Below are 27669 nucleotides of genomic sequence, written 5' to 3'. Positions count from 1 at the left end.
ATTGAGTCTCAGACTGTAGGCTAGAGGTTTTACCATATCTCATATTTCCACTTAAAATAGGCTTCACATTTCCTTATAGCCGAGGCAGCTTCTCAAGTATAACTGAAGATAGCTCTTCCAAAGAGAAGCTGTGAATCGTATGTGAGTCTCTATATAGTTACAGTTTATGTTGGTAGACCCAGAGACATTCATGAAAGTCTCACTTCCCCAAGGAAGTGTTTTCTTTCGCAGCACAAAGGGTATGACACTCTTTTATTATGCTGCTGTTAAATTCAGGACCGGTCTTGTGTATATACTGTATTCTTGGAATTTTATATTTCAATGCTCACATAATATTTAGGCGTGAATACAATCCTTCTATAGCTTGTACCCTAGTTTGGTAGGTCTTCATGTTCCTAAATATGCAGATTTGAGTATTATACAAATAGTGAGGGCATCAGAGCTGATTTTGACTTATTTACCTTGACTTTTTTTTGGCAACACAGCGATGAGTCACTGGGCCAGGGCCAGCTGCTGATCCAGACGGTTAAGTTGGCGTTCTCAGTCACTAATAATGTCATCCGGTTGAAACCTCCTTCTAGTGTGGTATCCCCACTTGAACAGGCTCTCACACAGCATGGTATGTACTTCCTTGTTGGTCAGTCTGGGAAGCAGTGCTTGTTTCTTATTTCTGATTAACTTGTAACTTCTTGAAATTGTGTGTGACTTTTCCAAGTGGTGCTGTTTTCATCCTGTGCACCAGAAGAGTAAGGGCACTCTTCTCTTCCAACACAGACTCAAAGAATTAGACTAAGGATGTTAGCCTGATCTGCATCATGGGATTATTTACTAGCATGTCTATTTCCCTATATAATTTCTTCTCATGCTATTAAGGGCTGATCATATAATGGTGGGCCCACTTTTGAGAGAGGACCAGGACTGGTTTTCTCTTGCTCCCCACTCAGCCATAATGGTCTTCCAGACATTAATGTTTTTGCTGCAGCGAGGGGACCCTGAATGCTAATACTTGTTGACCTACTATGTCTTCTTTAAGATGAGCTGGTAGTGTTATTTTCATTCCTTTTGTGTTCTAACAAGAAAAGGGCTGAAAGAGATTCAGTAGATGCTATCAGTATCTGGATTTCTCCCTTGATTTGTCAGAAGGTTGAATTCATTCCCTGTAACTCTCCGTTCTTTCCAGTATAGAAAATTACTGCACAGTAAATAATTGCAGTCTTGAGGAGAGCCCTTAAAGTGGACTCAGTGTAATTCCAGCTTCTCCCCTGTCACTTTTTACTTATGTTCTCCCAGGTGCTCATGGGAACAATTTGATTGCTGTCTTGGCCAAATACATCTACCACAAGCATGACCCAGCACTACCACGCCTTGCCATCCAGCTGCTTAAACGACTGGCTACAGTAAGATCAGTCTCTCACAAGAGTTTTCATATATTTTCTTTGCTAATTCTATTACTGAAACTGTCTGCCTAGCAACCCCCTTAGGACTTGACCAAGTAGGGACACTTAAGAAACATAAGGCACTAAAGGTGGGAGCTCAGCATGCCCCAAATAGAGAGAGTTAAACCTCCCATGTGGAGGCTTCTCGTTCAGGTCTGGACTGCAGTAGCTTTGTCCTCCTTGCTACAGTGATCTAAGGCTGCTCTGCAACTGCATGAGAACTTCTAGAGAGGAGGGGGAACTTTTAACCAACTTACTTCCCTTTGTAGACAAATCCTTAGATACAACTTGTAATCCTTCTCACTTTGAGCTTTACGGTCATGTCCAGAAGAGGAATCCTGTATTAAAACTTTTCAAGAGCCCCTTAATTTTACCTGTTAAGTTTGGAAACTTGTCTAGGTTTTACAGAAATGCTTTGAATGCTGCAGCTTGGGGAGTATTTTTTTTTCAAAGTTTATCAACCCAAATCTTCCTAGTTTTCTGTTTCTCTCCTTAATGTTTCTTCTATTGATGAAATAGGCAAGGGGCAGAATTCTAAAGAGGTGACCAGAACTTGGAAAAACTTAATAGTCTTCCACATTTCATTAGGATCAAAACTTTCTTGACTTCTTCCTCATTCCTTCGCTCAAAGATGAGTGTTCTTGATTTTCACTTCAAATAGCAAACTACAGCCTCATTCATATTGAAAAGAAGCACCACAGAGTAAAATGATTTTCATTTCCCAGAATCTGTTCCCTTTTGCAGGTTGCTCCTATGTCTGTGTATGCCTGCCTTGGCAGTGATGCTGCTGCTATCCGTGATGCTTTCCTGACTCGTCTTCAGAGTAAGATTGAGGACATGCGCATTAAAGTCATGATCTTGGAATTCCTCACAGTTGCTGTAGAGACGCAACCTGGGCTTATTGAGTTGTTCCTGAACCTGGAAGTGAAAGATGGGGATGATGGGTCAAAGGTACAATACCAGTTGTTTGTCTGCACGTAGGGTTCCTGTTTTTTTTTTTTTCAGTCAGTTCAGTCTGTACAAGTTTCCACATGTGTTAATTAAATTTTTGATTCAATTTAAATTTTGTCTGATATGCGTAAGATAAGTGCAGTGTATACATGTAATACAAGGACATTTCTGGCATCTAAGGTATACCCCCAGTATCATTGTAACCTGGTTTAACCAAGGGAGCATCTTTCTGCATTATCCAAGACTTGTCTTTACTCAGACTGGTAATAGTAACATCGTTCAGTTTCTTTTTTTCAGCTCTGTAAGTTCATCTTGCACTTGTGAAAACAGTTTATTCCTTTCCTCAACGTTTTATAAATTCTTTATAAGCATTTTGTATTATATACACATCAAACGCTTGTGATCAAGGTTTGCTTCCCGTTGTATTACTTAGATGGAACTGAATCTCACACTGAAACAGAAGATGTCTGTATTTTGATTATATATAGATAACCTTATTCCTTCTCCCCCCCCCCACTTTAGGAATTCAGCTTGGGGGAATGGAGTTGCCTCCAGGTGGTCCTGGAGCTGATAGACTCTAAGCAGCAGGAAAGATATTGGTGCCCTCCCCTCTTGCACCGTGCTGCCATTGCGTTCCTACATGCTTTGTGGCAGGACCGTCGGGATAGTGCTATGCTTGTTCTGCGGACCAAGTGAGTCTTTACTTTTCTATACTGTTTTTGACTGTGAAGTTTTCATGTGGAGCTTTCTCTATGCCCTATCACTGAAACGCCAGACATCTGTTTATCTTCAGAAATAACCACCTTAAAATGAAGTACAGTGTGTGAATGTAATTGTATATACAGTATGTGAAATGCCACATTTCTCAGGCAGTGGAGATTACACTTAAAGGCTGGCCAGGTCAGGCTATTGTAGTTAAGCCTTTTGCAGAGGCAAAACAGATCAACTTACACTATTTTTGCTTGTTCTGTTTTCAGGCCCAAGTTTTGGGAAAACTTAACCAACCCCCTGTTTGGGATCCTTGCTCCCCCTTCAGAAACATCAGAGGTGAGGTGTTTATAAGGACTTAAAGGTAACTGTGTTTATCTAAGTGGAAGTGAGTAGTTTATGTGGCTTTCCTCCTTGAAAGGGAGTTTCATAAGTTGGTTAAGGATAGATAGGAGAAGTGAGTCCTAGGGTTTGTTTCCAACTCCTTTGTGAAGGCTAGCTGTGTAACCTTAGAAAAAGTTTCCTAAAACTTTTGCCTCTCCTTCCCTATCTGTAAAATCGAGATAACATCTACGTCAACAGAGGGATGAGGCTTTCATTCTTTACTGGCTTGTAAAGAACTAGTACTCCAGAAATGTGAAGTATAGTGTATACCTAGAGCAATCTCTTCTCTCCTCAGCCAGATTAGTAGCATGGTGGTGTCCTGAGGATTTTGTCATCTTTCCATCTTGGGAACTTCTGTCTTCTCTGGGGAAATACTAATCCTTCATCTAACTGCAGTGCAGATTTCAACAAGGCTCTCTTCCATTATTGGGAGAAGAGATGAACTGCTGTCTGGTGAGGCAGCTGCTCCTTCACAAAACCATTCCATCATCATGCCTCCCTAATGGCCTTGTCCTTCTCCTGGGACGGACAGTTCTGTACAGCTGTGATTCCGTCATCCTTTTTGGAAGGATTGAGCAGGCACAAGTCTTAAGTCTTCCTTACGTTTCTCCCTCTGCCCAAGAGAGGGAGGAACTTTAGCTCTGTTGATATAATGCTTGAATGTCCAAATATAGCAGGAGATCTGGGTTGCTTGCACAGCACCAGTGTTCTTGCCTGAAGGAGAACTCTGAATTTCATAGTCCTAAACTCTGCTCTTGCTGGACAGGACTTGGAATGTCTGGCATGATCTGACCTGGAGCTATGAGTAACCTGCTCATGCTCTGCTTTTATTCCCTCTTTGTAGCTCAGTGTCTTGGACACCTGTGCCTTAATCATGAAAATCATCTGCCTGGAGATCTACTATGTAGTCAAGTGAGTGTTTGGTAATCTGCTCTTCTGTTAAGTGTTCAGTATACCTGAGGACACTTTACACTGAGGATGAAGTTCTTTAGTGCCTGTGAGTGAAATGCAGTTCTTTCCTGTTATTCCTGAAGTCACCAGAATGCATGCAAAGATCTAACTTTCTGAGTAAGAATGTGATATTTTTACATTTGTGAGAGGCAAGGATTTCTGTGGGCAATATCTTTTACTGGACCAGCTGCGAAGCTGGGAGAGATTTAGATAGCATTTGGGCACAGAATCCCCCTCCTCAGGTCAGTTACTTTCCTGCTTAGTGTTCTGAGAGATCAGGCTTATGTAGAAAATGACATTTTAAAAAAATATTAGTGCTTTCTCTCCAGGGGTTACTTGTACTTGGTGACATTTGATGAAATCAGAGGAGTCCTCTCCAGAGTTCTTTCTAATATATGGAATAATCTTTACCCTACATGCTGTGTCCATGGCTTTCCAACACGAGTCTCAGGGTGCGTGTTCTCTGACCAAGGAGTAAATGAAGATGCATCTGATTTCTTCTCTTTTTTTTTTTTTGTCAGGGGCTCACTGGACCAGTCCCTAAAAGATACCTTGAGGAAATTCTCTATCGAAAAGCGCTTTGCTTACTGGTCAGGATATGTGAAGTCACTGGCACATCATGTGGCAGAGACAGAGGGTACCAGCTGTGCCTCCCTGACAGAATATCAAATGCTGATTTCAGCCTGGCGGATGCTGCTGATCATCTCTACTAGTCACGTAAGAGTCACATTGACATTATTTTTAATTCCTGTGTCACTGACATAAAATTAATGTTTTGAGTCTTCTTACTGAGGCCACAGATGGAGGGGTGAAGGATCAGGCTGCTTGCTTTTTCTCTGTGTTAATTTGTATGTATACTTGTGATTTAGATGGCTGCCAATACCTTACAACTAAATTACCTGTCTGGGTTTTATTTTACTGACTGATCACAACTAGCATATTGTGTGTGCAAAGAGGTGAGGAAATAGTTTACTATTTTTAAAGGAGTGTAAAGGAAGCCAGTAATACTGTCTACCTCTGGTAATTACTGCTCTCAGTAATTAAATGGATATTGATAAAATGATAAAGTTTCCTGATGTATATATTGCTCCCAGTTACCAGTCACTGAAGTGTTGATTTTTGCCGGTAACAACTATCACTGACAGTTTCTATTTTCATAAAAACAGTAGGGTTCATGCTGGATGGGAAATACAATTTAGCTTTTACTGTTGCATATGATTAATCTGAGCATTGTCATTGGTTTCCGTAGGCAGATATAATGCATCTGACTGATTCTGCAGTCCATCAGCAGCTGTTTCTGGATGTGCTAAGTGGAACCAAGGCTTTAGTAAGTATTTGTGTTTCAGTATGTGGTCCTTTGATAAATTGCAGCTTTAGACTGAGTGTGCAGTTTTCTTGCCTGTTTGTGCTAAGAAGACCTTCATCCTGTACCTATTTGAGGTTCATCATTTTTTGATTCTTTGAGTTGAGGCTGCAACAAAAGGGCCCTCTCTAGAATAATTTTGCTTTCCAGCTCTGACTGATTGTATTTGATATACTTGGCCATTGTGTGACCTTGCAGATAGTTCTGACTAGGAATCCTGCAGTGTTGCAAGCTGTTGAAAGTCAGAAACTGTTGGCTTTCATCCCGTGTCCTGATTTCAGCTACCTTCCTATTTGTATTACCATTGCACATAAATGCTGTTGTCATAGACCAGGACCCTATTGTGCTTAGGCTTTGAACAGGCACAACAAAAAGAGGGTTTCTGTCTCCAGAAGCTTAAAATCTGTAAGACAAAAAACAACAGATGGGTATAAGCGTATGGGGAGCACAAGGAAATAATGTGAAACTATTAGTCAGTGTGGTAGGCAGTAGTCTCATCTGCTGTTGAAAACAAGACTTTATTTCTTGCATCTCCCAATTCTGGAGTCCTTTTAGACAGACTGGCAGTTGCTGTAGCAGATATTTTAGGCAGGTATTTCCCTGTGGGAGAATTTTCTTTCTCTCCTTTTTCAAGTGATGGTAGGAGGAAACTCTGGCTTAGTAAACCAGATGAAATCCAGCATACTAGATTTCCCATTCCACAAGGGTTACAAGTTGAGATGTTGAGTTTATAAACAGAGAATTTTACAGTTGATTGTTAAGATGTAGTGGCATTACTTCTGGGAGTTCTGTCTAGTTCTGGGACTGACTGGTCTAGCTCTGTTATTAGTATCTAGGTTCCCACACTTCACTGAAGTGGAAGTCGCTCTTCATTCCCTTAGCTGTGTGAACGACAGATTATGTGGTACATCAATAATTTTTTTTATACTGGAGAGTACTGTAAACCCCTTCCATTATAGCATGGGCTGTGTTTCTCCGTGCTCCTTGTTCATTGCAAGGTCTGCTTGAAATTAGCAGTCCAGCAGGGAGGGGAGCACTGGTTAGTACTCTGTCTGTTAGTGCTGAGTCTCTTTTTTTCTTTCTCTTTGCAAATGTTGCATTTTTAACTATGGGGTATTTCTTCTTAGCTGCTGGTTCCCATGTCAGTATCCTGCCTGCAGCTGGGATCTATGCTATGCACCCTTCTTCTGATTCTGCTCAGACAGTGGAAAAGGTAGGTATCTTGTTCGGACAGCTCTTTGCTAGGCAAGTTCATAGTCACAGATCATTGTAAGACCTTATGAGATGTCCAGGTGAGTTGCTATAGCCAGAATTTCCTTGATGATTTGGGAAGAAAAGGGGATACCTTATTGTGTAAACCTGTGGAATGACAGACTTCTTAACCTTGAAGGTAATATTGATAATGTCTACTGCTAAACTCTATTGGAAAACAATACTTTAATGTCTTGAGTTCTTTCTTATTGGAGAGATGGAACAAGGAAACTTGAATCACTGTCAGAGCGTGTAGTCTCACCCTGTTTACAGTACAAATTCCTGGGGGCGGGGAGTCTTTGAGGAGATCCTGGGGTAACTTAAATGGAGTGTCTCTTGTACTGAAAAAGCGCAAACTGTATCTGAAAACTTCACAGGCATGATTCACACAAATTAGTGACAACCAAAATGTTAAGCAAGGAATTTTGTCTAATCTGAAGAGCTCTCCCTTTTTTGTTGTCAGTGAATTGAATTCTGTGGATAAAATCATAAACTCCTTGACGCAGATTTTGGAGGGAGTATTGCAGGCGGATCAGCAGATGATGGAGAAGACCAAGGCCAGAGTGTTCTCTGCTCTCATCACTGTCCTGCAGATGAAAGAGATGAAAGGTGAGCTGACCCAGGAAACATTATCGAGATCAGAGTTGTCACTATGAAAGCATTTGTGTCCTGCTCTATCTTTTCAAAATCAGGAATATTCAGTTAGTGTGAGCTGCTCTTTTAGTTTTTCATTCATTTTTTTATAGTGTAGTATGCAAGGGCTTCAGTGAGGGTCAGACTCCTATTTTGCCAAGGCACTGTATAGTGATGAATTATAGGCAAAACCCTGCTTCAGAAAGCTTGGCAATCTACCATTTGGTCTTTTGTGTGGACTTTGGCCCCATGATGGGAATGCTGGAAAACCCATCTCCTTGCACAAGTTTTTGGGAGGCATTCACATTGAATGGGAAAGTCTTAATTTAACACTCACACTTGATGAAAGCTTGCAATCAGCTAGAAATGTGTGGAAGGAGGATCAGTTTATTCTAAGGTTTGAATATGTTTATGATGTGAAATTAATATTTTGAGGACTCCCAGAACAGGAATTGGGTGTCTGCTGGATACAGGAATTGCCATATTCTCAGGTCCCTTGGATTTAGTATTATCTCTAGCAGTGGAAAGTACTAGCTGTTTCAGAAAAACATGCAAGAATCCCAGCAGTAGGTAGGTGCTGCCTCTGTCAGCATCTGCATTGTGCTTTGAAGCATAAGAGGTTTTTGTACACCTTTATAAATAAAAACACCCTATCTTTCTTAATATGAGTATCCTCTACTCCCTCATGGAATCCTCCTAAGCTTGTGGCTAATTGTGTAGGTCCCTCTGGGGTATCTTACAATTTTGTAGATTTTTAAATGAAAACTGAATACCTGTTGACTCTAGAAAGTATGGCACCTGGACTTGTAACTAGTGTACCAGTTAAATTGGAAACCTAAATCTTAGGATGACGTAGTGAATCAGTCTGCTCTGTATGTGTCCCACAGTGAGTGAGATCCCACAGTACTCCCAGTTGGTGATGAGTGTGTGTGAGACAATCCAGGATGAAGTAATTGCGCTGTTTGATCAGACGAGGCACAACTTGACTTCTGGAGACTCAGCAGATGACAAGGACAGCATGGAAACAGATGATGTCTCCCGAGTTAAACACAAGGACCAGCGAGATGGGGTAAGAGGATTGTTTAATTGCTCTGTAGCCATGTTTTTGCTATGCAAACAAAACTGCATGCTATGCACCATGACATGCCCTATCTGTACCAGTTATTACGTAGTAGAAAATGGGGTGAATTTATTCTCCTCCTGTACAACCATTACTTGGAAGATGCTTTTTGGAAGTCTGCTTCTTCTGTTGTATGAGCATGTTGGAACATTTCATCCTGGGTCTCTGAAAGCACACACTACTTGGGAAACTAAGGCACAAACAGATTAAGTGACTTTCCTAAGGTTACAGAAGGAAGTCTGTGACAGAGCTGGGACTTGAACCCACCACATCTCCCAACTGCTGATTTTCTCCAGTGTGCAGGTTGTCCTTGGCTGTGAGTACAGCTACAACCTGCCCAATGTTCCTCCAAGTAGCGCACTGGAAGAATGTGACTGTTGCTGCTTCTTTTTTAAGGAGCCTTGTCACAGTTGTTACTTATCCAGCCCTTTAAATGTACAGTGCTATGGAAGGGGTTACACATGCCATAATTCATAGCCTTATGGGCAGTGGTTACAGTTTGGATCCCAGTAGTAAATGCCCAATAGATGTTGACAGTCTTGTAATGTCTGTCCTTTTTCTTCCCTATCCTGTGTTGTATCCTCCCCTTTCCTTCTTATGGCAGGTCTGTGTTCTGGGGCTGTATCTGGCAAAGGAACTCTGTGAAATAGATGAAGATGGAGATTACTGGCTGCAAGTTACTAGAAAGGTCCCTGTACTTCCCACTACTTTCACAGCCTTGGAAATCAGCCTGAGAGTCAAACAGAACCTTCATTTCACGGAGGCCTCATTGCATCTACTCTTTACCTTAGCCAGGACACAACAGGTGAGAAATGCAAATGGAAGAGAACTTGTTGCTCTGCTCTTAGGCCTATATTTCAAATGGAGTTGTTGTCATTCCATTGTATGCTGGCACCATCAACCTATAAGAAGCTCTAATACAACTCTGTCAAAGGGGAAGAATTACAGGGGCCTCTTATGTTTTTCCATTCCCGAGTAATGGTTTGTCTAGGATAGAGGAACAGAACTGATTCTGTCCTAGAGAAAACCTGTAATTCAGATCAAGACACTTCTCTGTAAATACCTCTCTGCCATGCAAATGTAACACCATGGCTAATAGGGCTAAAACAGCACTGGAGCATAGGCATCTGGTCACTTTACAGCCTTGATAATACATTACTTATTTGTTGAAGTTCATCATTGTCCAAGATGAGGAATAGAGAGAATTTTCCCAAGGTTGTTTTAGTTGAGCACAATGTTGGTGGTGATGCATAACGCAGTCCTGTGGATCTTTTTATGAAAACGAGTACCATCTAGGGGAGAGAAATTCAGGTTAGATGGGTGTGAGTTTAGAGGGGTCTGGTACCTCTTCTGACAGTGGTTGTTCTGTGTTGCAGGGAGCTGCAGCTGTGGCTGGAGCAGGTGTCACGCAGAGTGTCTGCCTGCCCCTCCTGAGTGTATATCAGCTTAGCAGTAATGGAACAATTCAGGTGAGTGCTGTCTGTTTTTGCTTTTGAAACTCATAGGGAAGTTCACTGGGAAGACCTGAATGCCTCCTTCAGTCTAGGGCTGGCAGAACAGTCACCAGGACTTAGAAGGTGAACACCATCACCCCAGACTTTGGAATTTCTCATGCTGTTGTGAAAAAAGTGTGTCATTTTGTGGGAGCAGGAGTATAAGTAAATCTTATTTTTTTGTGGCTGGTATGTTCAGACTCCTGCCTCATCCCGGAAATCTCTGGATGCCCCCTCTTGGCCTGGGGTCTATCGTCTCTCTATGTCATTGATGGAGCGCCTTCTGAAGACGCTTCGGTACAACTTCCTGACAGAAGCACTGGACTTTGTGGGTGTCCATCAAGAGAGGATTCTCCAAGTATGTTCACCCCTACTTCTTTATGTTGCCACTTATTTTGTAAATAACAGCAGCACCCATAATATGTTAGGTGCTGGACAGGCTTAGATAAAGACACAATCCCTGCCTTAGAAAGCTTGACCTAAAAACAGATAAAGAGAAGGGGAAATTTATTCCAACATAATCACAGTGGCTAGGCAGGAGATGGATGTATTGTTAGGCTGCTAGATTCTGGCCAGTCAACACACATTCATTGCTCTTACTCGCCAGGTTATAATTCCACTATAACTGTTTCATGTGTCCACTCAAAACAGCAGCATCAAGAAGTGTTGATTGAGAGCTCAGTCTGTGACCCATCTGCTTGGAAAAAAAGCAGCAGAGTGAGCTCACCGCTAAAAATAGTTCTTAGTCCCTCTGGTAACAAAAATGCTGCAGTCAGGTTTCCATCACAATTCAGGTGGGCAACTCATTTCCCTCAATACTTAAATCCCTGCATCAGCCAAACTGATGCAAATTTGCTGAAAAACCCTATTCTAGGGTAGCAGTTAATTGGATGTGTGTGTAAGCACAGTAGCTGTCTTATTCTGTGGCACCACTACCTGCCAAATGGGTCAGCTGGCTAACTTTTAAGCCGTAATAAATCCAGGAGGCTGTGTCATTGCCTGTAGTTGTTCCGTTGCTGTTTCCTTATTAAAGTGTACTTACATGGCTCTAGGGATAAATCTCTGCACCTTCAGCTTTTTCTAGGAAGGGATGGATATTTTTGTGCTGTGGCAGTCATCTCAATTATTCTGTCTCCAGTGCCTGAATGCAGTACGGACTGTGCAGAACTTGGCCTGTCTGGAAGAAGCTGATCACACTGTTGGCTTCATTCTTCAGCTCTCCAATTTTATGAAAGAGTGGCATTTCCACCTGCCACAGCTCATGAGGGACATGCAGGTAAAGTGACACACTTTGTCATACTAGTCACCCGGTGTCTAACAGAGAGCCCTTTCACTGAAACTGTTGTGAAGTGGGGCCACCGAAAGAAAATGATTCTTTTAGCATGAAGCCTTTCAGTTGCAGAACAAGGTACAGTTATATGAGAGGGATAGATTTAACTAGGGCTGAGCGGTGGTAACTGTTGGAGGATTGAGTGTCTCAGTGCATCTAGGCTGGAACCTTGGTGTCAGTTGTGTCTGGGAAAACCTGAACATTCTGCTGATGCCTGATCTCTGGTTGAAGCACCTCTGTCTCTGTTGGGACTGGATTTTCCAACCCCCACCCTGGAAGCCTAGGATATAATAATCACATCATTTAGGCTTGTCTCAGGGGATTTGGGAATAGAAAAATTGGATGTCTCAAAGTTGTACCTGAGAGAGCAGTACTGGTGGATGAATTCAATTTGCCCTCTAAGAATGTTATTTTTCTTGGTTATTTCAGGTGAACTTGTGTTACCTGTGCCAAGCCTGTACTTCCCTTCTGCATAGCCGCAAAATGCTTCAGCACTATCTACAGGTGAGGAGGGGACCCTGCTGACAAGGGGGAGGGGTTACAGTCTTGGGTCCCTCACTTAAAAGCCAATAAAATATTGATCAGTATCCAGTCCTTGTTTCCAGAGATTTTAACCATGGATCATCACCAACCCTGGAGTTCAGTAGCCAAAGCTGAGTTGGTTGTACCTCTCTGTAACCAGGACTTACACACAACAGCTTGAAAACAATGTATACTTTGTAGGCTAGTCGCCATTAATGTAAGATATCCAATGTAGAAACAGTAATCAGTATTAGCTACTTAAGAGCAGACTGCTGTGCTGGGAAGAAGCCACTGTTGTGGTTAAATGAGAATTGATAGGCCAATGACTTGGTGCCCTTGGCTCGCTTTAAGCAGCAAGAAAACATGGCTCCAGCTCTTCTGGTTTCTCTAGGTAGATTTGAGACAGAGAGGATGCATTTTTCCTGATATATCTTTACAGCTGAGCTAGCGTTCTTTCTGGCAAGTTTCATTAGAAACTCCTTTTTTTTCCCAGTGCATGGAGTTTTAAATGGTGTCTGCAGATTCCATTCCTGCAATACAGACAGGTGTGTTTCTTTCTTGCAAGATAATTGAAGGCCTTAGGCTTCTAGGAAGTTGCTCTATGTTCTCATTGGGCTAAGCAAAGTGTGGGTACCTTGCTACAGCTTTCCTGTTACCAGTAACTTAATCTTCTGCAAAGATTGGTCTTAGCACAGGACACTGAAATGATACCTGTGTGTGTGTGTTCTCTTCCTCTTCCTCTTCCACAGACAAAAAATGGGGACTCCCTTCCCTCAGGTGTGACACCTCGAGTGCAGCGTACCTCTCAGACCTCCTCCAGGCATCCAAACCCTGAATCAGAGGCTGCAGAGCAGAAGGCCCTGCGCACAGTGCAGTACAGTCTCCTGAAAATCCTTAGCAAATCCCTGGCTGCCCTGCGCCACTTCACTCCTGACCTCTGCCAGATCCTCCTTGATCAGGTACCAGGGATAGGAGAGAGACAGATATCTGCAGGGGAAGGAGCTAAGAGCATCCTGAATTATGTTCTGGATTTCATGAGTTTGTTCCAAAGAAAATGATAGCCCACTTCTGAATCTATCAGCTGTTCTTTAAAAGGCAGTGCTCAAAACAGGAAGCCTTTGGAATTGGTCACAGATCAGAAAGGAAGTCTTACTATTTAACCTACTGACTTATGTAGGGTTTGAGATGTGGAACTACAATTGTTTCTGTAGCTTTCACTTGGACTGTTCTCCAAAATCATATGTATACATACCCTTATTTACCAAAGCAAACTAGTAGTCCAGCTAGTCTTAGATCCAATCAATTACTGCTGACTGTGCAGCATGTGAAGGCAGCCTTCTTACCACTGATTTGTTGAGGTGGTTTGGATTTGTTCTGTGTCTGCAGTGGATGGTCAATGGACTAGATAGGACTCAGAAGACTGGGTTTTATCCTTGTTTCTGCCCCTGGATGCTGGCTGATCTCAGATTTAGTTTCTCCCTCTAACCTTGAGATAATATGATAGGCAGTCCCTTGTAAAGCACTTCAAGATCTGCAGGTTGCGAGAGCACTATATAGGAGCTAGAGGTTGCTGCAATACCACAGTCATAGCCTTTGAATGACTTCTGTCCCTCTCTCCCTGCAGTCACTGGACCTTGCTGAGTACAATGTGCTCTTTGTTCTGAGTTTCACCACACCAGCCTTTGATTCAGATGTCGCTCCCTCCTTTGGGACCCTCCTGGCCACAGTCAACGTGGCTCTTAACATGCTGGGAGAGGTATGAGTCTGTGTTCTTAGTTCTTTAAGGGCCCATGAGGCTGTGCAGTAGTTACAGTGTTCTCTGGGCACTTATTAAGCTGCCCTTTTAAGGGAGAATGGGGACTTGCTCCTGTAAGTCTTTTCTCTCCTTGTGGAACTCCAGTCTTTAATAATTTTTTTCCCCCCTAAAGCTGGATAAGAAGAAGGAGCCCTTCCCTCAAGCTGTAGGGCTGAATACACAAGAGGGGACAAAAACTCTTAAGTAAGTTTCTTGGTTTTTTAGTTGGATATGGCTGTGGAGCAGAGGCTTAGGGGTCCTCATCTCACCCAAACTGGGAGCTACTGGGCTGAGTTAACTTCTCTCCACATTTGTTTCTGTTTCTTGTCTCATGTCAAGCAAGCGGTTCACCAGTCCTTACCAAAGTGCTTAAAAGCAGGCAGGGCTCATGCTAGGTTAGCATGCAAAATTGGCCCATAGTGCTCCCAGCCATTGGCGGGTACAGGGGAAGAGATGGCTAGATGGATCTAACTTAGCTGAATATAATACCTGTACCTGAGTAAAATGTTCATTTTCCCTGTTCTGCATTGTCTGCTCCCAGGTGCTCCTGAGGGTTAATGGTCTTCCAGTGGTAGCACTTGTGCTGACTTGTCTTTTTTGCACAGGTCCCTGCTCATGTTTACAATGGAAAACTGTTTCTACCTGCTCATCTCCCAGGCTGTTCGGTACTTGAAGGATCCAGCTGTGCATCCACGAGACAAGCAGCGAATGAAGCAGGAGCTCAGTTCAGAGCTGGTAAGCTGGGGGGAGTGACTTTTTTCTTCCTCTGATGCTGTGTTTAGTTTCCTCAAGCCTTTTAGTTTATGTGGATTGGTCCATTCTGAGACTCATGCTGTACCTCCCTGCATGCCAGCTGGCAAGTCTAATGGAGATTCTGCACTTGTAGCAAAAATATCCAGACCTTGCTATAGCAGTTAAGGCTTCTCCATAAACTTCTGTGTGTAATGATCAGAATGCTTTGGAGGTTTACTTCTTACAACTGGCCTGCAGGTGTATGTGGCTAAAGCCTGGGGCTTGGCTACCAGCTATGTTCTAGGGCAGACTGAGGTATGGAATTGCTTTGAGCTAGAGCACATTGCGTAAATGGAGCTTTACTGAGCTGTGGGTAAAAGAATAATGTTGACCTGGCTTACCTTGTGTGAATGTGGCAATGGAAGGCGATAATATTGTGGTACTGTACCTGTTTCCATCTTGCTTGGCCTGTCTGCCTCTAAATGATCCAGTGAAAATAGTACCTATGGTCAGGTGACATCTAGTTTGTGTGGAGTAAACAGCCTCAGGCACCCCTATGCCACTCATGCAGCAGAATGCCCCTGGGGTCCTGTCCTTTGCCTCAGGTGTCTTGCATGGGAAGGTGGTGGTGGTAGTGGTGGGGCAGATATGTACATTGGCAAAATTAACTCTTGGTGAATGTCTCATTTCAGAGTACACTTCTCTCCAGCCTGTCTCGTTACTTCCGCCGTGGTGGTCCCTCTTCTCCTGCCAGCGGGGTCCTTCCTTCCCCCCAGGGAAAGTCTGCCTCCAAGTTTGGTCCTGAGGGGCAGGAGCCTTTGATCCAACTGGTGCAAGCCTTTGTCAGACATGTGCAGAGATAGGTTCTGTACTTCCACTGCCTCCCTTTGCAGGATTCGCACCAGAACTACACATTTCCACAATGGAAGGTACCACGCTTGGCAGGACTTGTGATGAGGAGTGAGGGAGAGCTGGATGATACTCTAAATTGAGCGATAACACCGGCCAGTGAGATCCTACTGAACCTGACTAGTAGAGTGAATGAAAGGTCCAAGAGTGGTGCCCTTTCAAAGGAACTGGCACCCTGCCTGGCTAGGTACAAGTGCGGAAACCTGTTATTTTAATAGCTTGTAGCTCAGCAGGAGCAGCTGGGTGGGGAGAGGAGGCAACTTTTCTATCTTCCTCTGGGCATTAACTCTGCTCTTACTACAAGATGCAATCTTCCTCTCCCCAGCAGTGAGGTACAGTCAAGGGATCAGCCAGCAATCTTTCTACTGCTATTTTTGTATTGAACAGTGCAAGGCAAGGTGATACGTGTGTGTGTGTGTGTGTGCGCTCCCTCCTGTCAGTTTGTGCGTTCTGTATATTTCAGAAGATTTGAACACCACCTCATCCAGAAAAAGTTTTTAAGTCAAAATTCCATTGCTCCTGTCTTGCAAGTTTTTGTAACCATGCCCTATTTATACTGATATTAAAACATTTATAGACAAACTACTGGACTTGTGTGGCTGTGTATCGGTACAGCAGCCTACAGCAATAGATTCTTCAGTTTGGGCATCTTGTGTGCAGTAATAGGCATAATTTTAAAGGCTCAGAAGGAAGTTTAGATACTTTTATATGCTGATGAAAGCAGAAGGTAGCAGTGCTGTCAGCACTACCTCCTTTGCACCCTTACTCTATTTGCTGTAAAAAGTTTTGGGACTTTAGGCTCTATGCTAGATGCATGTATAGTCTTTGCAAAACAATCCCTCACTGGGACTCTGACAGAAGTGGGGGTGATGAGTCAATTTATTAAATCTAAACCTCCAAAATATTGGATTCTTAAGTAGATAACATAGGGATTGACTGTCTGCACAAGGGCAAGCTGCCATGGTACCTTCCTTTGGAGGTGCATAGAAAGGGGTGGGTTGGCAAGGAGAAGGTACTTGAGTTCTGACAAGGGCCTGGTCTACATGTATGCATTTCATTGCTGCTGTGGTCTCCTCTTCAAATGTTTTCCTGGATTCACTTCTTGAGGCTCAGGTACAAATAAGATAGTATCATAAAGAATGAATTTGTGATTGATACTGGACTACACAGAAGAAAGCTCCATCACTGAGGCATTATAGAGTCTCAAGGAACACTTAAGACTACTAAAGTCTTGAGTTTAAGTGGTATTGTCATCTGTGTACATACTTTTTAGTAGTTGCAGGTAAGTTATAATATTTATTATGCGCTTCCCTTGCTTGATGCAGGTTCTGTATGTGTGCATTTGCCTTTATGCAGTAGCCCTTTTTATACCAAAAATTGGTTATATGCCAGGTGAATTCACTCTTGTGAACGGTGTGGTGGAAGCCTACAGTCAGCTGCTTTGTGGGAGTGATGTGCACCAAAATACAGTGTGGATCTGTATTCTTCACTTGTCTGCTGACAAGCCTGTGTTTCTGTAGTTGCTATCCTCATTACAGCTTCTAAGGTAGCAGGACACTTATCTCCAACTGTCTGTTATGGGTAAGTACCAAAATTATCTTGTAAAAATGATAGAAGTGGGTCTGGGGATCAGTACAGTCAAGGTCTTGGAACATATCCCTACTTATTGTAAAGTATGTTCCCTTTATATGAATGAGTTATGCACCATTTTCCAGGAACACATGTACTGCATAAAACAAGGGAAACCTGTACTTTTATTTCTTTCCATCAGTTTATATAGTTCTGTGTAACCTGACTGAGTCCTGGGATTGTGCTGACAGACCTCCTTAGGAGGTTATGAAGAGAATTTTAAGAAAATCATCTTATAGAACTTCATGCTTGAAGAGTGGTAGTAGGAGCTAGTTTAAGAAGTAGAGATGCCAGTTCCAGAAGCCTAATAAAGCATAATTAAAGAGGCAGTATTGTAAAGATAGGGCTAACCTTATTTAGATTATTTTAGTACTTTACTGTTCCTTGAGGTATACCTGTTAAAACCAAGCCATTTCAGCTATAGCTCCTTTTATAGATAGCTAATCTAGCAGGATGAGGGGCAGCTGTACAAGTATACATCTCTTACTAATCCAGCTCAGATCATTTTGTCTTTGCTTTCACTCACTGAAAGACAGCCACCTGTTTCTGGTTCATCCAGTAAGTCAATTTAAGATGTAGTGAGAAAAAACACTCCAAGCTTAGCAACTTTCACATATGGGATTGTAAGCATCAAGGCAGGCTGGCAGCCTTTCCTTAACTCTCGTAATAGGCAATATTTTAATTTAAGATAGTGGTGGGAAGAAGCATGGTTACCATGTAATAGCTCTAAAATTATAAAGAATTGTGAATAGCAAATATACAATAGGGAAGTAAAGGAAGGAGATTTGCATTGCAACTTGTGCAGCATCTCACTAGGGATTTAAAATAGATGTGCAAAGTGGCAAGCTACTTATTTAGCCACTTAAGCTGATCATCACCCATAGCCCTAAAAAAAAAAAAAGAGGAGTTGGAGGCATCTTCTGCTCCTCCTCCTAAAGGCTTTAATTAAAGAGGCATTTTCCCAGTGTAGGTAGTGCTGTTTCAGTGTCTGATAATTAAGGATTTGTGAGTTTAATTAGAGGAGAGATGGAATGTTTTCGTCACCTTTTGAACTGCTGCTCCTCCAGTCTCCCTCGCTACCAGTGGTGAGAAAGCAGGGTATGCAGGCAACAGGACTGCCTTGGAGAAAGGTTCTTGACAGTGCAGGAGGTAGGCACTACAATCCTCAAACATGGCTGTTTGAAACCATACTTCCCCACCAGGCTTGAAAGTCATCACTACCTGCATCTATGGAAGTCTCAGTTCTAAAGAAAAGGAGGGGGAAATTGTGTTGTGCAGCTGGATGTTAGCAGCAGGCATGCCCAACACTCAAGAAGAGATTAAGTAACAGGATGTTATGGCAGGAAGGTTAGGAGAAGTTTTAAGAACCCCCTCTAAATAGTTAACCCCCTTATAAACCAGGCTTTAGGGACAAGTCAGCAACAACAGTATACTTCATAAGGGCAGTTCCTGCATCATCCACAGCAGCTACAGTAAAATTGGGTTGAATTAAGTAATAAGGCAATTGTGTTTCTCATAAGCAGCTCCTTGTTCTCTTCTGTACCAGAACTTAAGTAGATGCAGAATGTATTCTCCCCTTTCCCTAGTAGCACTTTCTAAATCTATACCCAATAGGAGGAGGCAGCAAATTTGTCTATTCCCCCAACAGAAGAACATTAAGACAGCATTAGGACATTTCCACTAGGTAGAGTTTAGTTTAAGCAAGCATTAAAAAGGAAAAAAAAAGGGACAGGTAGGAGATTAAAAAAAAATATTGGGGGGAGTGAGGGGGGGAAAGAGGGGAGTGAGTCAGTAGCTTTGTGGGAGGATAAGCTTAAAACATCCTCTGCTTTTCTCCTAGCTTTCACCCCCCTCTTCCAACTTTTACCCCCAAAATTTAAGTGACCCCATTCACTAAGGGTTCTTGCATACCATAAGCTTGGCATACTTGGTTTGAGGGGGCAAGAGGGGGAAGGGAAGGAGATTGGACAGCATGGAACCCACACAACATACTGAGACATGAGGGCAGGCTGTTTGTTTTATTGGCAAATCAATGCTGAAAGCCAAGAGCCCTACATACACAGGTGCTCTGTGCCTCATTACATTAGGATGGTCAAAGCCATCAAGGAAAGAGTGCAAAAAGATCAATGAACAAACAAGCAAGTCAGTGTCTAGACATACCAAGGGTAGAGTAGGGAACAGATCTTGGTGCAGTCAAGTGCTACTTTTCTACCCAGCTCATTGACAGACTAGTTTCACTATCCAGATCCTTTCACTTAGCTCTTCTCACCCAGAATTGAGGACTTGTACCTCCCACCATTCTCTGTGGTGGGTTTAGTCACAAGGGCATCTTTGAGAGCAAAAGGGGTGGGGGTGAAAAAGAGCAGAGAGTTTTAACTGCTGCTTGGTATATGGTCAGAAGTGCCAGTGAAACATCCCTCATGCCGTAAGGATGCACCAGGTTTGTTCTCTACTAGAGGGGAGGAAGGTATTAGAATTAAACAAATTTGATATTTAAGAAATAACTGATCAGGCTAATCTCCCACCCCTGTAAAAAGCAGGCCTGAAAACAACAAAAAAAACCCCACACACAAAAGGAAAAGAAGTGAGCCTGGACAAGTGACACAGAGCAAAGCTTACTTTGTTTCTTTTAAAAGGTTTGTAAACTCCTTCCAGCCCAAGACTAAATTTCTTGGAGGAAATGCAAGCAAGATGCATGGTCCCTTGCACTGAGAAAGTTCACTCTTGCAATATGGGCCCTGGGTAGTAAGATTTGTTCTGATCCGAGAAGCTTTCTTTCCATTTCACAGGTCACTCTGTACCAGGTTGTAGCCAGACACCATTAGTGCCAAGCAGGGCTGCTATGAAGCCCTATATTGTTACCCACAGACTAAGAGTACTTTGGATTGAGAATTGTTTTCTAAACTAGTTCTTTGTTCAGCTGTAGAGAAAAACTCTTAATCTGTTTGTTCTTTGGAGTTGGAACATACCACAGTTAGTGTTTAAGCACAGGGAAGTTTTGGAAAGGGACTTGGGTCCCCACTGGAACACAAAGTTTGGCCCAGGCAAAAAAAGTACTCAGGAAGAACATCTAAAAGACACAAGGGACAGAGGGAGAGATGGGTACTACTGAACACAAGAAACTATGTGATTCCCCACCCCAGCAAGCAGCTGCTGAGCAAGGAGATAGTGCTGGCTCCTGGGAAGCCACCACATTAAACAAGACTAGGGCAGGAAGGGAAGGAACATCATGCATCCATGACAACTAACCCTCAAAACAGGCAGCATTGGTAGTTAATGAATTCAGCCCTGGGGCCTGGAAAAAGGCGACACTGTGACCTGTTTTTCCCACACCCCACCCGCAAAAACCCACTGTTTAGCACCAGCCTCATTGCCTTTCTCAAATCCTATGTTAGTGAGTTTTGACCCTGAAGAGAGAGCAATGGTCTCAGATGAAGAAATCTGCCTTCAAAATGCTAGGAGATGGAGGGATGCATTTTGCTTGTAGAATCTCCTTCCCGCCAGCATTTAACTGAGCAGTTCTAAGTAGGTAACAGGAACTTTTCCCTTCTGGTTACCCCTCTCCCCTATCAGCCAGTCTGGATCCATGCCCGGCAGGCTGTACACAGTGATCATCTGAGAGGGGGAGGGAAAAAAAAGGGAGACACAGAACATTAGATAACTGCAGGGGGAGCCAGGGACTAGATTTATGTTAGTTTCCTGCACTGTATGTAGACTTGCCACTAACTTTTGCAGTCAACACCTTTAGTCTTCCTTTACCCCCCACAAGATACAAGTTTTAACTTGGGGAATCCTCATGGACCTTTCCATTACGAGTTGGGAAGCTGTCCCAAGCAAAGTTCTAGCTGTAACAGCTTTGTGTTCTGCTCACTTGGAAGGGGGAGTATGTCAGCAGCAACCCCCAACATATTTTTAAGATACCAGAACAAGGAGGATGTATGACATCCCCATGAGTTTTTTAAAAAACAAAAAAACAAGAAAGTCTCAGCTTGCTTTGACAAGTGATCTCTAAACCACATTGCCTGCAAGGCTCTCCAACAAAGCTCAAAGTCTCAAGAAATTAAAGACAGGCAGCAACAAATGTTGTTCTTTTCTATAGCATGAGGACTGGGAATCTCAGATTTTGGACAGTCCATTTTTTCCCAGGACCTTCCGAGTAGTCCAGTGACCAGTTGCTGCCCCATTCAGCCTGCAGTACCTTTATCCAGTCCCCTTGGTGAGATAAACAAGGCAGCTGTTGGAGTGCCTTTGACAGTGAATTCAAATATTGGATAAAACATGCGGACAAGTGAGAACAAGAACATAATCATTTGGCTTTAAATAGGACCTGGGTTGGCCTATTGCAGTGAAGCATTTGGATCATTTCCCTTTCACCAATGCAGCTACTTCTAGTTTATACTGTGCATCAAAGCTTGACATCTTTGATACACAAGCATGCAAGCAAGGTGTCAGAAGAGTCAGTCCCAGTGCCCAGGGCCTTACTCAGCCCTCAGGCAGGGCTGCAGTTCCAGTAAAGCAGCCAAAAGTTCCAGGCAGGCTACTAACCTCATCTGCTAGAAGTGCCAGCTCGCTGCTGTCTGCTGCTTCATAGTCATAGAGAACACGGGCCTTTCGTGTCCCACTGGCAGGGGGCTTGACTTCATTTGGGTTCAGTGTCCCCTCTGCAGCTGCAGTAGGGTTGGGTGCCCCAACTACAGTGGGCACAACAGGAATGGTGGGCACAGCAGGAATGGTGGCAGTAGCAACAGTAGTGGGAGATGTGGTGGCTGAAGGAGGCGATGTGGATTCTGCATTGCCAACAAAAGTGCCTGGAAGTCTTAAGCATGGGCAGAGAAAGGAGGCAAGTTAGCAAGGCTCCATCAGGAATTTTTTCAAGCAGGCAGAGCCATTTAAGAGAAGTGACCCAGTCACATTTCTGGTTGATGAACTGCCCTGAAAAAAGCATTCAAGCCACCCAAGCATTCAAGACCCTCACCCTCAAGAGGATTAAGCCAAGGCTTCTGCCACTTTGCACATGCAATATATGTTGTTTATTCAATCCAGAGACCACCAGGTCAGTAGCTCTGGAAGGCTTACTCCCAGGTCATAGCTGCTGGGAAGTCTGGCTTTGTGACTCACACCTGAACAGGTTCACGGTTAACAGAAGCACATGTACACAGCTCACCAGGAACTGCCAGTGCACTTGAACCTTCAGCAGGAGCACTAGTTTATAAGCAACTTTGTAGAAGGCCCTATTGCCCGTGCTGCAGATGCAAGGTGGATGGACAGGGAAGAACTTGCCAAGCAAAAGGGTGAAGTATAGTGATGTGGCTAGGGCCCTGCACTGGACTCCCAAGGTGTCTTTCAGGATCTGCATCCCCTCGGATGCATCATTTAGTCTGTCCATTTTCCCTTCACACTCTTCATTTGTAGATGCTATAGTAGGTCTTGGGGGCAGGGCCTGTCTAACACCCACCTCCATTCTCTGGCAAAGGGAAACTGCACCCTGGCTGGGATGGAGCATGTGCACCAAGCAGGCTACCTTTGCAAGGCCAAGCTGTGCCATCCCAAGAACAGGTTAGGGCCTGCAGGCTAAGGACTGTAACCAGGTACCACCATTTATACAAGAACACAAATGGCACAGAGAAGCTGACCAAGAGCTTTCCTGGTCCTGTTCTCAAAAGACATCTTACTTACATTTCTCCTCTGGAGCTGCAGGCATGGAAAGAAATGCAAGAGGGACTGTGAACAGTCATTCTGGAATGACAGTCTGCATTACTCCCACTCAGCCTCTAGGCCCTTAAAACACCACCTACAATGCAGAACTAGTGACTGCAAAAACAGTATATACAGCCTATGAAAGCTCCTTGCCTGGTGAAGGAGTTATGCTAATGAGAAGAATCTCATTTGAGACAAGAATTTGAAGCATCTAGAAATTAAGTTTTGGTTTGGCTCAGTATCCACTCACATTAACCCATCTCTTTAAAAGGTGTACTCTTAGTAAAACCCACTCCAGTCCCACTATACCTAGACAGTATTCATTAGAGAACTTCACTGTGCTCCCTTCCCAAAATAAAAGATATGAAGGGCCTTATTTTTAAATCTACTGGTATTGAAGTTTGCACTGGAAAGCTGGTGGAAGAAAGTTGGAAGCTACTGAAACTATAAAAGTAAAAAAAAAAAAAAAAACTTCCAAGGAGGCAGGGAGACCTCATCCCATACCTGCCCAGCTGCTTCTGCAGGTCCAGCATGTACTGGTAACACTGAGCATAGTAGTTGGTCTGAGATTCTGCAAACTCATGGAGACAGCGGAGGTGATTCACCTGAATGGAAAAGGCAGATTGTCACCTACTGCCTGACCAGGAGTTCAGGTGCAGAAACATTGAACTCCTCCCTACAGGTGGAAACATAAATCCTTTCTCCCATAAAGAAATAGAGACATAGAAAGCAAAGACTGATGGTCAAATCTTTCCTATTAATACTGTCCAACTGGTGCATTTATACTAGCGGCTGTTCTCTAAAAATTTAGAGAGACTCCACATAGGAGCAGGTGGCTGACAAACTGCCTTGTGATCTGACTAAGCCAAGGCCTGGAGCCCAGAAGGACAGTCTTTACACAGTTTTAATACTCCCCTATAGAAGATGCAGAGAAAGAGGCATATCCACCATGGTCATGTGCCTCAACACTAGCAGAGCTCAACATCAGCAGGGTTTTCTGAATTACTTCTACAGCCCTGAGTGACTTCATGTTTGAACAGTTGCAAGTTTACCATAAGGCCTGGTTAGTCCTTTGACCCCATACAGTCAAGCAACATGTCATTTCCCCTACTTCCACACCCAAGGCAGGCTCAGTATCATTCTGATGTCCTTCAGGAAGGAAGCCCAAGTCATTGCTGTCACTCACATGTGTGCTGCTGATCCCCTCCAGCAAGAGGCGTGTCACCTCTGCCTGCCGGTCAAACTCTGTCTGGGCCACCCGAAGCTCATGCTCTGCCTGCAAGATAAAGGGAGCATTAGCTAGGCTGCAAAAGAGCTGCCTTCCTCTCCTGGAATGGACTGAGCACAGGCAACAGTGGAAGAAGTGGCATATACCACCATTTCTGGAGTTCAGAGAGCCTTGTATGCAAGGCTGAATACCATCAAGTCCATGGGAGTCTTATACACCCAGGAACTAAGAACCCAAGGCTAAAGGCACACTGGGCTCCATTTACAGAAGTCAGAGGCCACTTTTGAAAGCTTGATTACAAACCTCCATGTCCACCATGTCCATGTGTAACCCATCACCCTCTCCTGCAGGCAGCAGAGAGCAGTGTTTGATGATAAAGTCCCCACCAACCTACTGGAGGGAACCAGAGCAGGGAGAGACTGCAAGATGCAACGCACGCCTCACCACTGCCCCACATCCCATTGCTTATGCCAGGAGGGCACCACCAAGAAATTAGCAGGTACCCTAACCACCAGAGCCACTGGCAGGGGCAGCCTGCATATGGTAAACTACTGCTGCAGAGCAAGGCTTCTCTCCCATGCCAGCTTACAGAGCCACACAGGGGAGACAGCAACTAAACCACCAGCAGGAAGACTTCTCTCCAGTCATTCTTGGGTTGTTTTAGTGGGACATCTATCATCATCTCCAAGGAAGGGGTTCCTTCCAACACAAGGCTCAAGCTGAGGACAATAGCTCCAAGACAGCTCTGCAGCAAAAGACCTCAAGAGGCTCTCCCTTCCACAATGCCTGAATTCTCCAAATACTGAAGTGCATTCAGCATTTAGAGGCCAGAACATCAACATGCAAACAGTCATAACTGGCCTTGTAGACAGCAGATAAAACTATGGAAGGTTTGTACTGCAGGAATGATTCTTAAATAGATAGTTGCACTGAATGGTAGTAGTATAGTACTGACAGAGCTTTCAGTGCATCCTCTTCTCCCACCTACTAGAGGTAACGGAGGTGTGTTAACCAAACATCATTCCCTCCGAGAAGAGTCCCTATTGTAAGCTTCAGTCCTGAACAGAGCTGGGTGGAACAGCCTTAGGACTTATTGTATAATATTTGGGGAATCTGCCTAGCATAGCTGGCCTGGAACAAAGTTGTTGTGCAATTACAGCTGTGTGGGCTCAGTCTGTGTTAAAGAGTCCATTTGCATTTTGGAAGCATCCTAATTGTTCTGGGGTTGAAATGACCCGAGTCTGGAATGGAGTTATTTAGGGAGCTATTCCACTCCATTTTCCTATAGACAAGGCCCTAGTGGATTTTTTCTGGCTTATGGCTATGAACTGCCAGCAGTATCCTCAGAAAGGAACCCAGTGCTTTTTAAGTGGAAAAAACCCCAAAAGCTTTGTTTGCTAGCAGATGCACTGCTGGGTCCTACTGTCTTCTATCCAGTGGGACTTGCACTGGATGATATTGCCTGAGCTAGAAGTGCTCCGAACAAGCACCCTTTGAAAAAGAGATCAACTTTAAGCTAGTGTGACTGAGCTGTTTTTTTACATCTTTGTGAGAGGAGATTTACAAGAGATCTCATGGAGTATCAGCAGTGATGTATTATATCATCCCCGAGAAAGGTCTTTAGAAAAAAGCTGGCTAACAGCTATAGCCGAGGCTGGAGTTCTGGAAGGCAAAAACCAGCTTGTTGTCAGAGGATCCGTTTATGAAAGGGGATTATGCAATTTAGTTGGTTGCAACAGCAGGGAACTGGATGACCCTGGAGGTCCTTTTCAGGGCTACATGCAATATTATGCCACCTGAGCAGCAGTCAGCTTGCACACCCTGTCAAATACCAACTGCCAGCAGCATCTCATTAACCCCCCTACCTGCAAACAAGGGGCACCAGGAACCCCTTGCACACAAGTAGAGCTCATCCCCATGCCTACCTGGAGATTTCAGGGTTTTAAAAGGTAGAAGCAGCTAAATGGAGAACAGACAATTTGCATTTTGACAACTGAGAGACTAGCATGAGAGTTCAGTGTCAAGAGACCTGTGGCACCAACAGATACCAAGGAAAAAAAAAAAAAAGCTGTAGAGCATCTCTGCCTTGTTCTACCAGCACAGCTCCGTCCCAAACTATTTTAGCCCTGTTCTCTGACACTGAGCATGCCAGGCTCAGATACCATTTGTGGATTTGGCCAAAATCCACAGGGAGGGGCTAGAGATGCAATATGGGTATGTCCATCTTTCTACAGTGTAAATTTACACTGCTGTTCATCCCAAAGGGACAAAGCTCATCCAATAGTGCCATGAGAATAAGTCAGATATCCATTTTCCATGGATCTGAGAGGGGGTGGGAAGCACATACTGACCAGGGTGTTACCCCTGCATCAGACACTTCTCTCACAAGTCAAGACTCTTGAATCAGATCCAGAACATCCCATTCTCTTCCAACCCACTGCAAAGCTGCTCCCCAAGGAGCATCTAGAATTGTCATGGGAAATCCTTTTGCTTGGTTATACCCATTTGGGAGTCTAGAACTATTTAGGACAGATTCCTCCAGAACAGGAAGGAGACACTACTAGACAAACTTCTTAGCACATCACTCTGCAGGTGGGGTTGTGCTGGGAGAGAGTAACTGTGTTAGCAGTTCAAATGCATGAGCTGTGGTAACAGGACAGCAGCCCAGGAGCTTCCCAGACTATTATACACAGGACAGACTTCAGATAAAGGTCTTACTGGTCTGCTGGTCACCACCTCCCCCAGTAGAAGCATAGGTAGGGTCACAGCTTTCTAACAATGCCAGGATTGGAAACAAATAGGAGGTAGGTTCCTCAACCACCTTGCTACTCCCCTGTGAAAGAATCAAAGGCAGTGCCAACAGCAGTCCAAGCTACTTCCCGTGGCAATGCACTGTTGATTCACTGCCCCCTCTGTGCCTAAGAGAGGAATGAGTCTGCATCATTTACATTTGCCTCCTCCCCCCAGGGCAGCATGACTAGCATTTCTGAGACTGTTAGAGAGAGTTTTTTGCCCAGGTACTTACTTTTTCCACCTCGTCGTTCCAAAGCTGTGGGAAGGGGGCCACAGAGCAACAGGAAAGGAGGTCAGTGTTGAGGCTTCAAGAAGCATTCAGCAGTCACAGTAACTGGCTGGGCTACTCCACAGGTGATACAGCAGGCCAGCTCCAGGAACATCAGCCCTTCACCCAGCAGCAGGAGACCGTTTCATGCCCCAGACAAGGCACCTTCCCTTTTTCCCTTAATTCCACTCGTCCCCACTGATGAATTCAGTGAGGACAAGAGAACTTTTAATTATGCTAGGTTCTGAACACACTGGGCCTTGATGTCCAGTGGACTACAACTTCAACAATTTGTTTAAGCTCTAGGCCTGAAGATAATACTAGAGGCAGGGTCAGGCTGTCCTGAGGCTTAAAGGGTAGGTGGAATGGAGCGTCTTTGAACAGCCAGTTTAGGAGATTAGCAAGGCCATGATGCATGACCCTTGAGGTCTGGGGTGGGAGTGAGGGCAGCATCTTCTACAATGTTCTGCAGTAAG

General features: G+C 43.9%; 2 protein-coding genes across 10 annotated transcripts in view; one reads left to right on the top strand and one right to left on the bottom strand.

Annotated features, from left to right (window-relative positions):
* Window positions 1-16161, top strand: part of NUP188 (nucleoporin 188) — a 45357-nt gene extending 29196 nt beyond the window's left edge. For all 3 annotated transcript variants that reach the window (XM_090022813.1, XM_090022814.1, XM_090022812.1), the window contains exons 24-44: window positions 486-619; window positions 1291-1397; window positions 2181-2387; window positions 2910-3079; window positions 3365-3434; window positions 4324-4391; window positions 4952-5147; window positions 5680-5757; window positions 6921-7006; window positions 7508-7653; window positions 8565-8746; window positions 9402-9602; window positions 10174-10266; window positions 10490-10648; window positions 11429-11566; window positions 12050-12124; window positions 12892-13101; window positions 13767-13898; window positions 14071-14141; window positions 14543-14672; window positions 15362-16161. In XM_090022813.1, the coding sequence (XP_089878939.1) occupies window positions 486-619; window positions 1291-1397; window positions 2181-2387; window positions 2910-3079; window positions 3365-3434; window positions 4324-4391; window positions 4952-5147; window positions 5680-5757; window positions 6921-7006; window positions 7508-7653; window positions 8565-8746; window positions 9402-9602; window positions 10174-10266; window positions 10490-10648; window positions 11429-11566; window positions 12050-12124; window positions 12892-13101; window positions 13767-13898; window positions 14071-14141; window positions 14543-14672; window positions 15362-15532 (2824 nt within the window). In that variant the 3' untranslated portion in view covers window positions 15533-16161. The remainder of the gene's footprint in view (window positions 1-485; window positions 620-1290; window positions 1398-2180; window positions 2388-2909; window positions 3080-3364; window positions 3435-4323; window positions 4392-4951; window positions 5148-5679; window positions 5758-6920; window positions 7007-7507; window positions 7654-8564; window positions 8747-9401; window positions 9603-10173; window positions 10267-10489; window positions 10649-11428; window positions 11567-12049; window positions 12125-12891; window positions 13102-13766; window positions 13899-14070; window positions 14142-14542; window positions 14673-15361) is intronic.
* A 3045-nt stretch (window positions 16162-19206) lies between these two features.
* SH3GLB2 (SH3 domain containing GRB2 like, endophilin B2) overlaps window positions 19207-27669 on the bottom strand; it is a 31013-nt gene continuing 22550 nt past the window's right edge. For 3 of the 7 annotated variants that reach the window (XM_090022700.1, XM_090022702.1, XM_090022706.1), the window contains 6 exons: window positions 27158-27181; window positions 24091-24180; window positions 23409-23509; window positions 22884-22898; window positions 21753-22023; window positions 19207-20822 (listed from right to left, as the gene is read on the bottom strand). In XM_090022700.1, coding sequence (XP_089878826.1) covers window positions 20715-20822; window positions 21753-22023; window positions 22884-22898; window positions 23409-23509; window positions 24091-24180; window positions 27158-27181 — 609 coding nt within the window. In that variant the 3' untranslated portion in view covers window positions 19207-20714. The remainder of the gene's footprint in view (window positions 20823-21752; window positions 22024-22883; window positions 22899-23408; window positions 23510-24090; window positions 24181-27157; window positions 27182-27669) is intronic. The other 4 variants (XM_090022701.1, XM_090022703.1, XM_090022704.1 and 1 more) reach the window with 3 other exon arrangements.

Source organism: Crocodylus siamensis, chromosome 11 (assembly GCF_052110815.1).
Source record: "Crocodylus siamensis isolate JL-2025a chromosome 11, ASM5211081v1, whole genome shotgun sequence".
NCBI lineage: Eukaryota > Metazoa > Chordata > Crocodylia > Crocodylidae > Crocodylus > Crocodylus siamensis.
The sequence above is the reverse complement of the archived record's forward strand: the minus strand, read 5'-3'. Positions and strand labels throughout refer to the sequence as shown.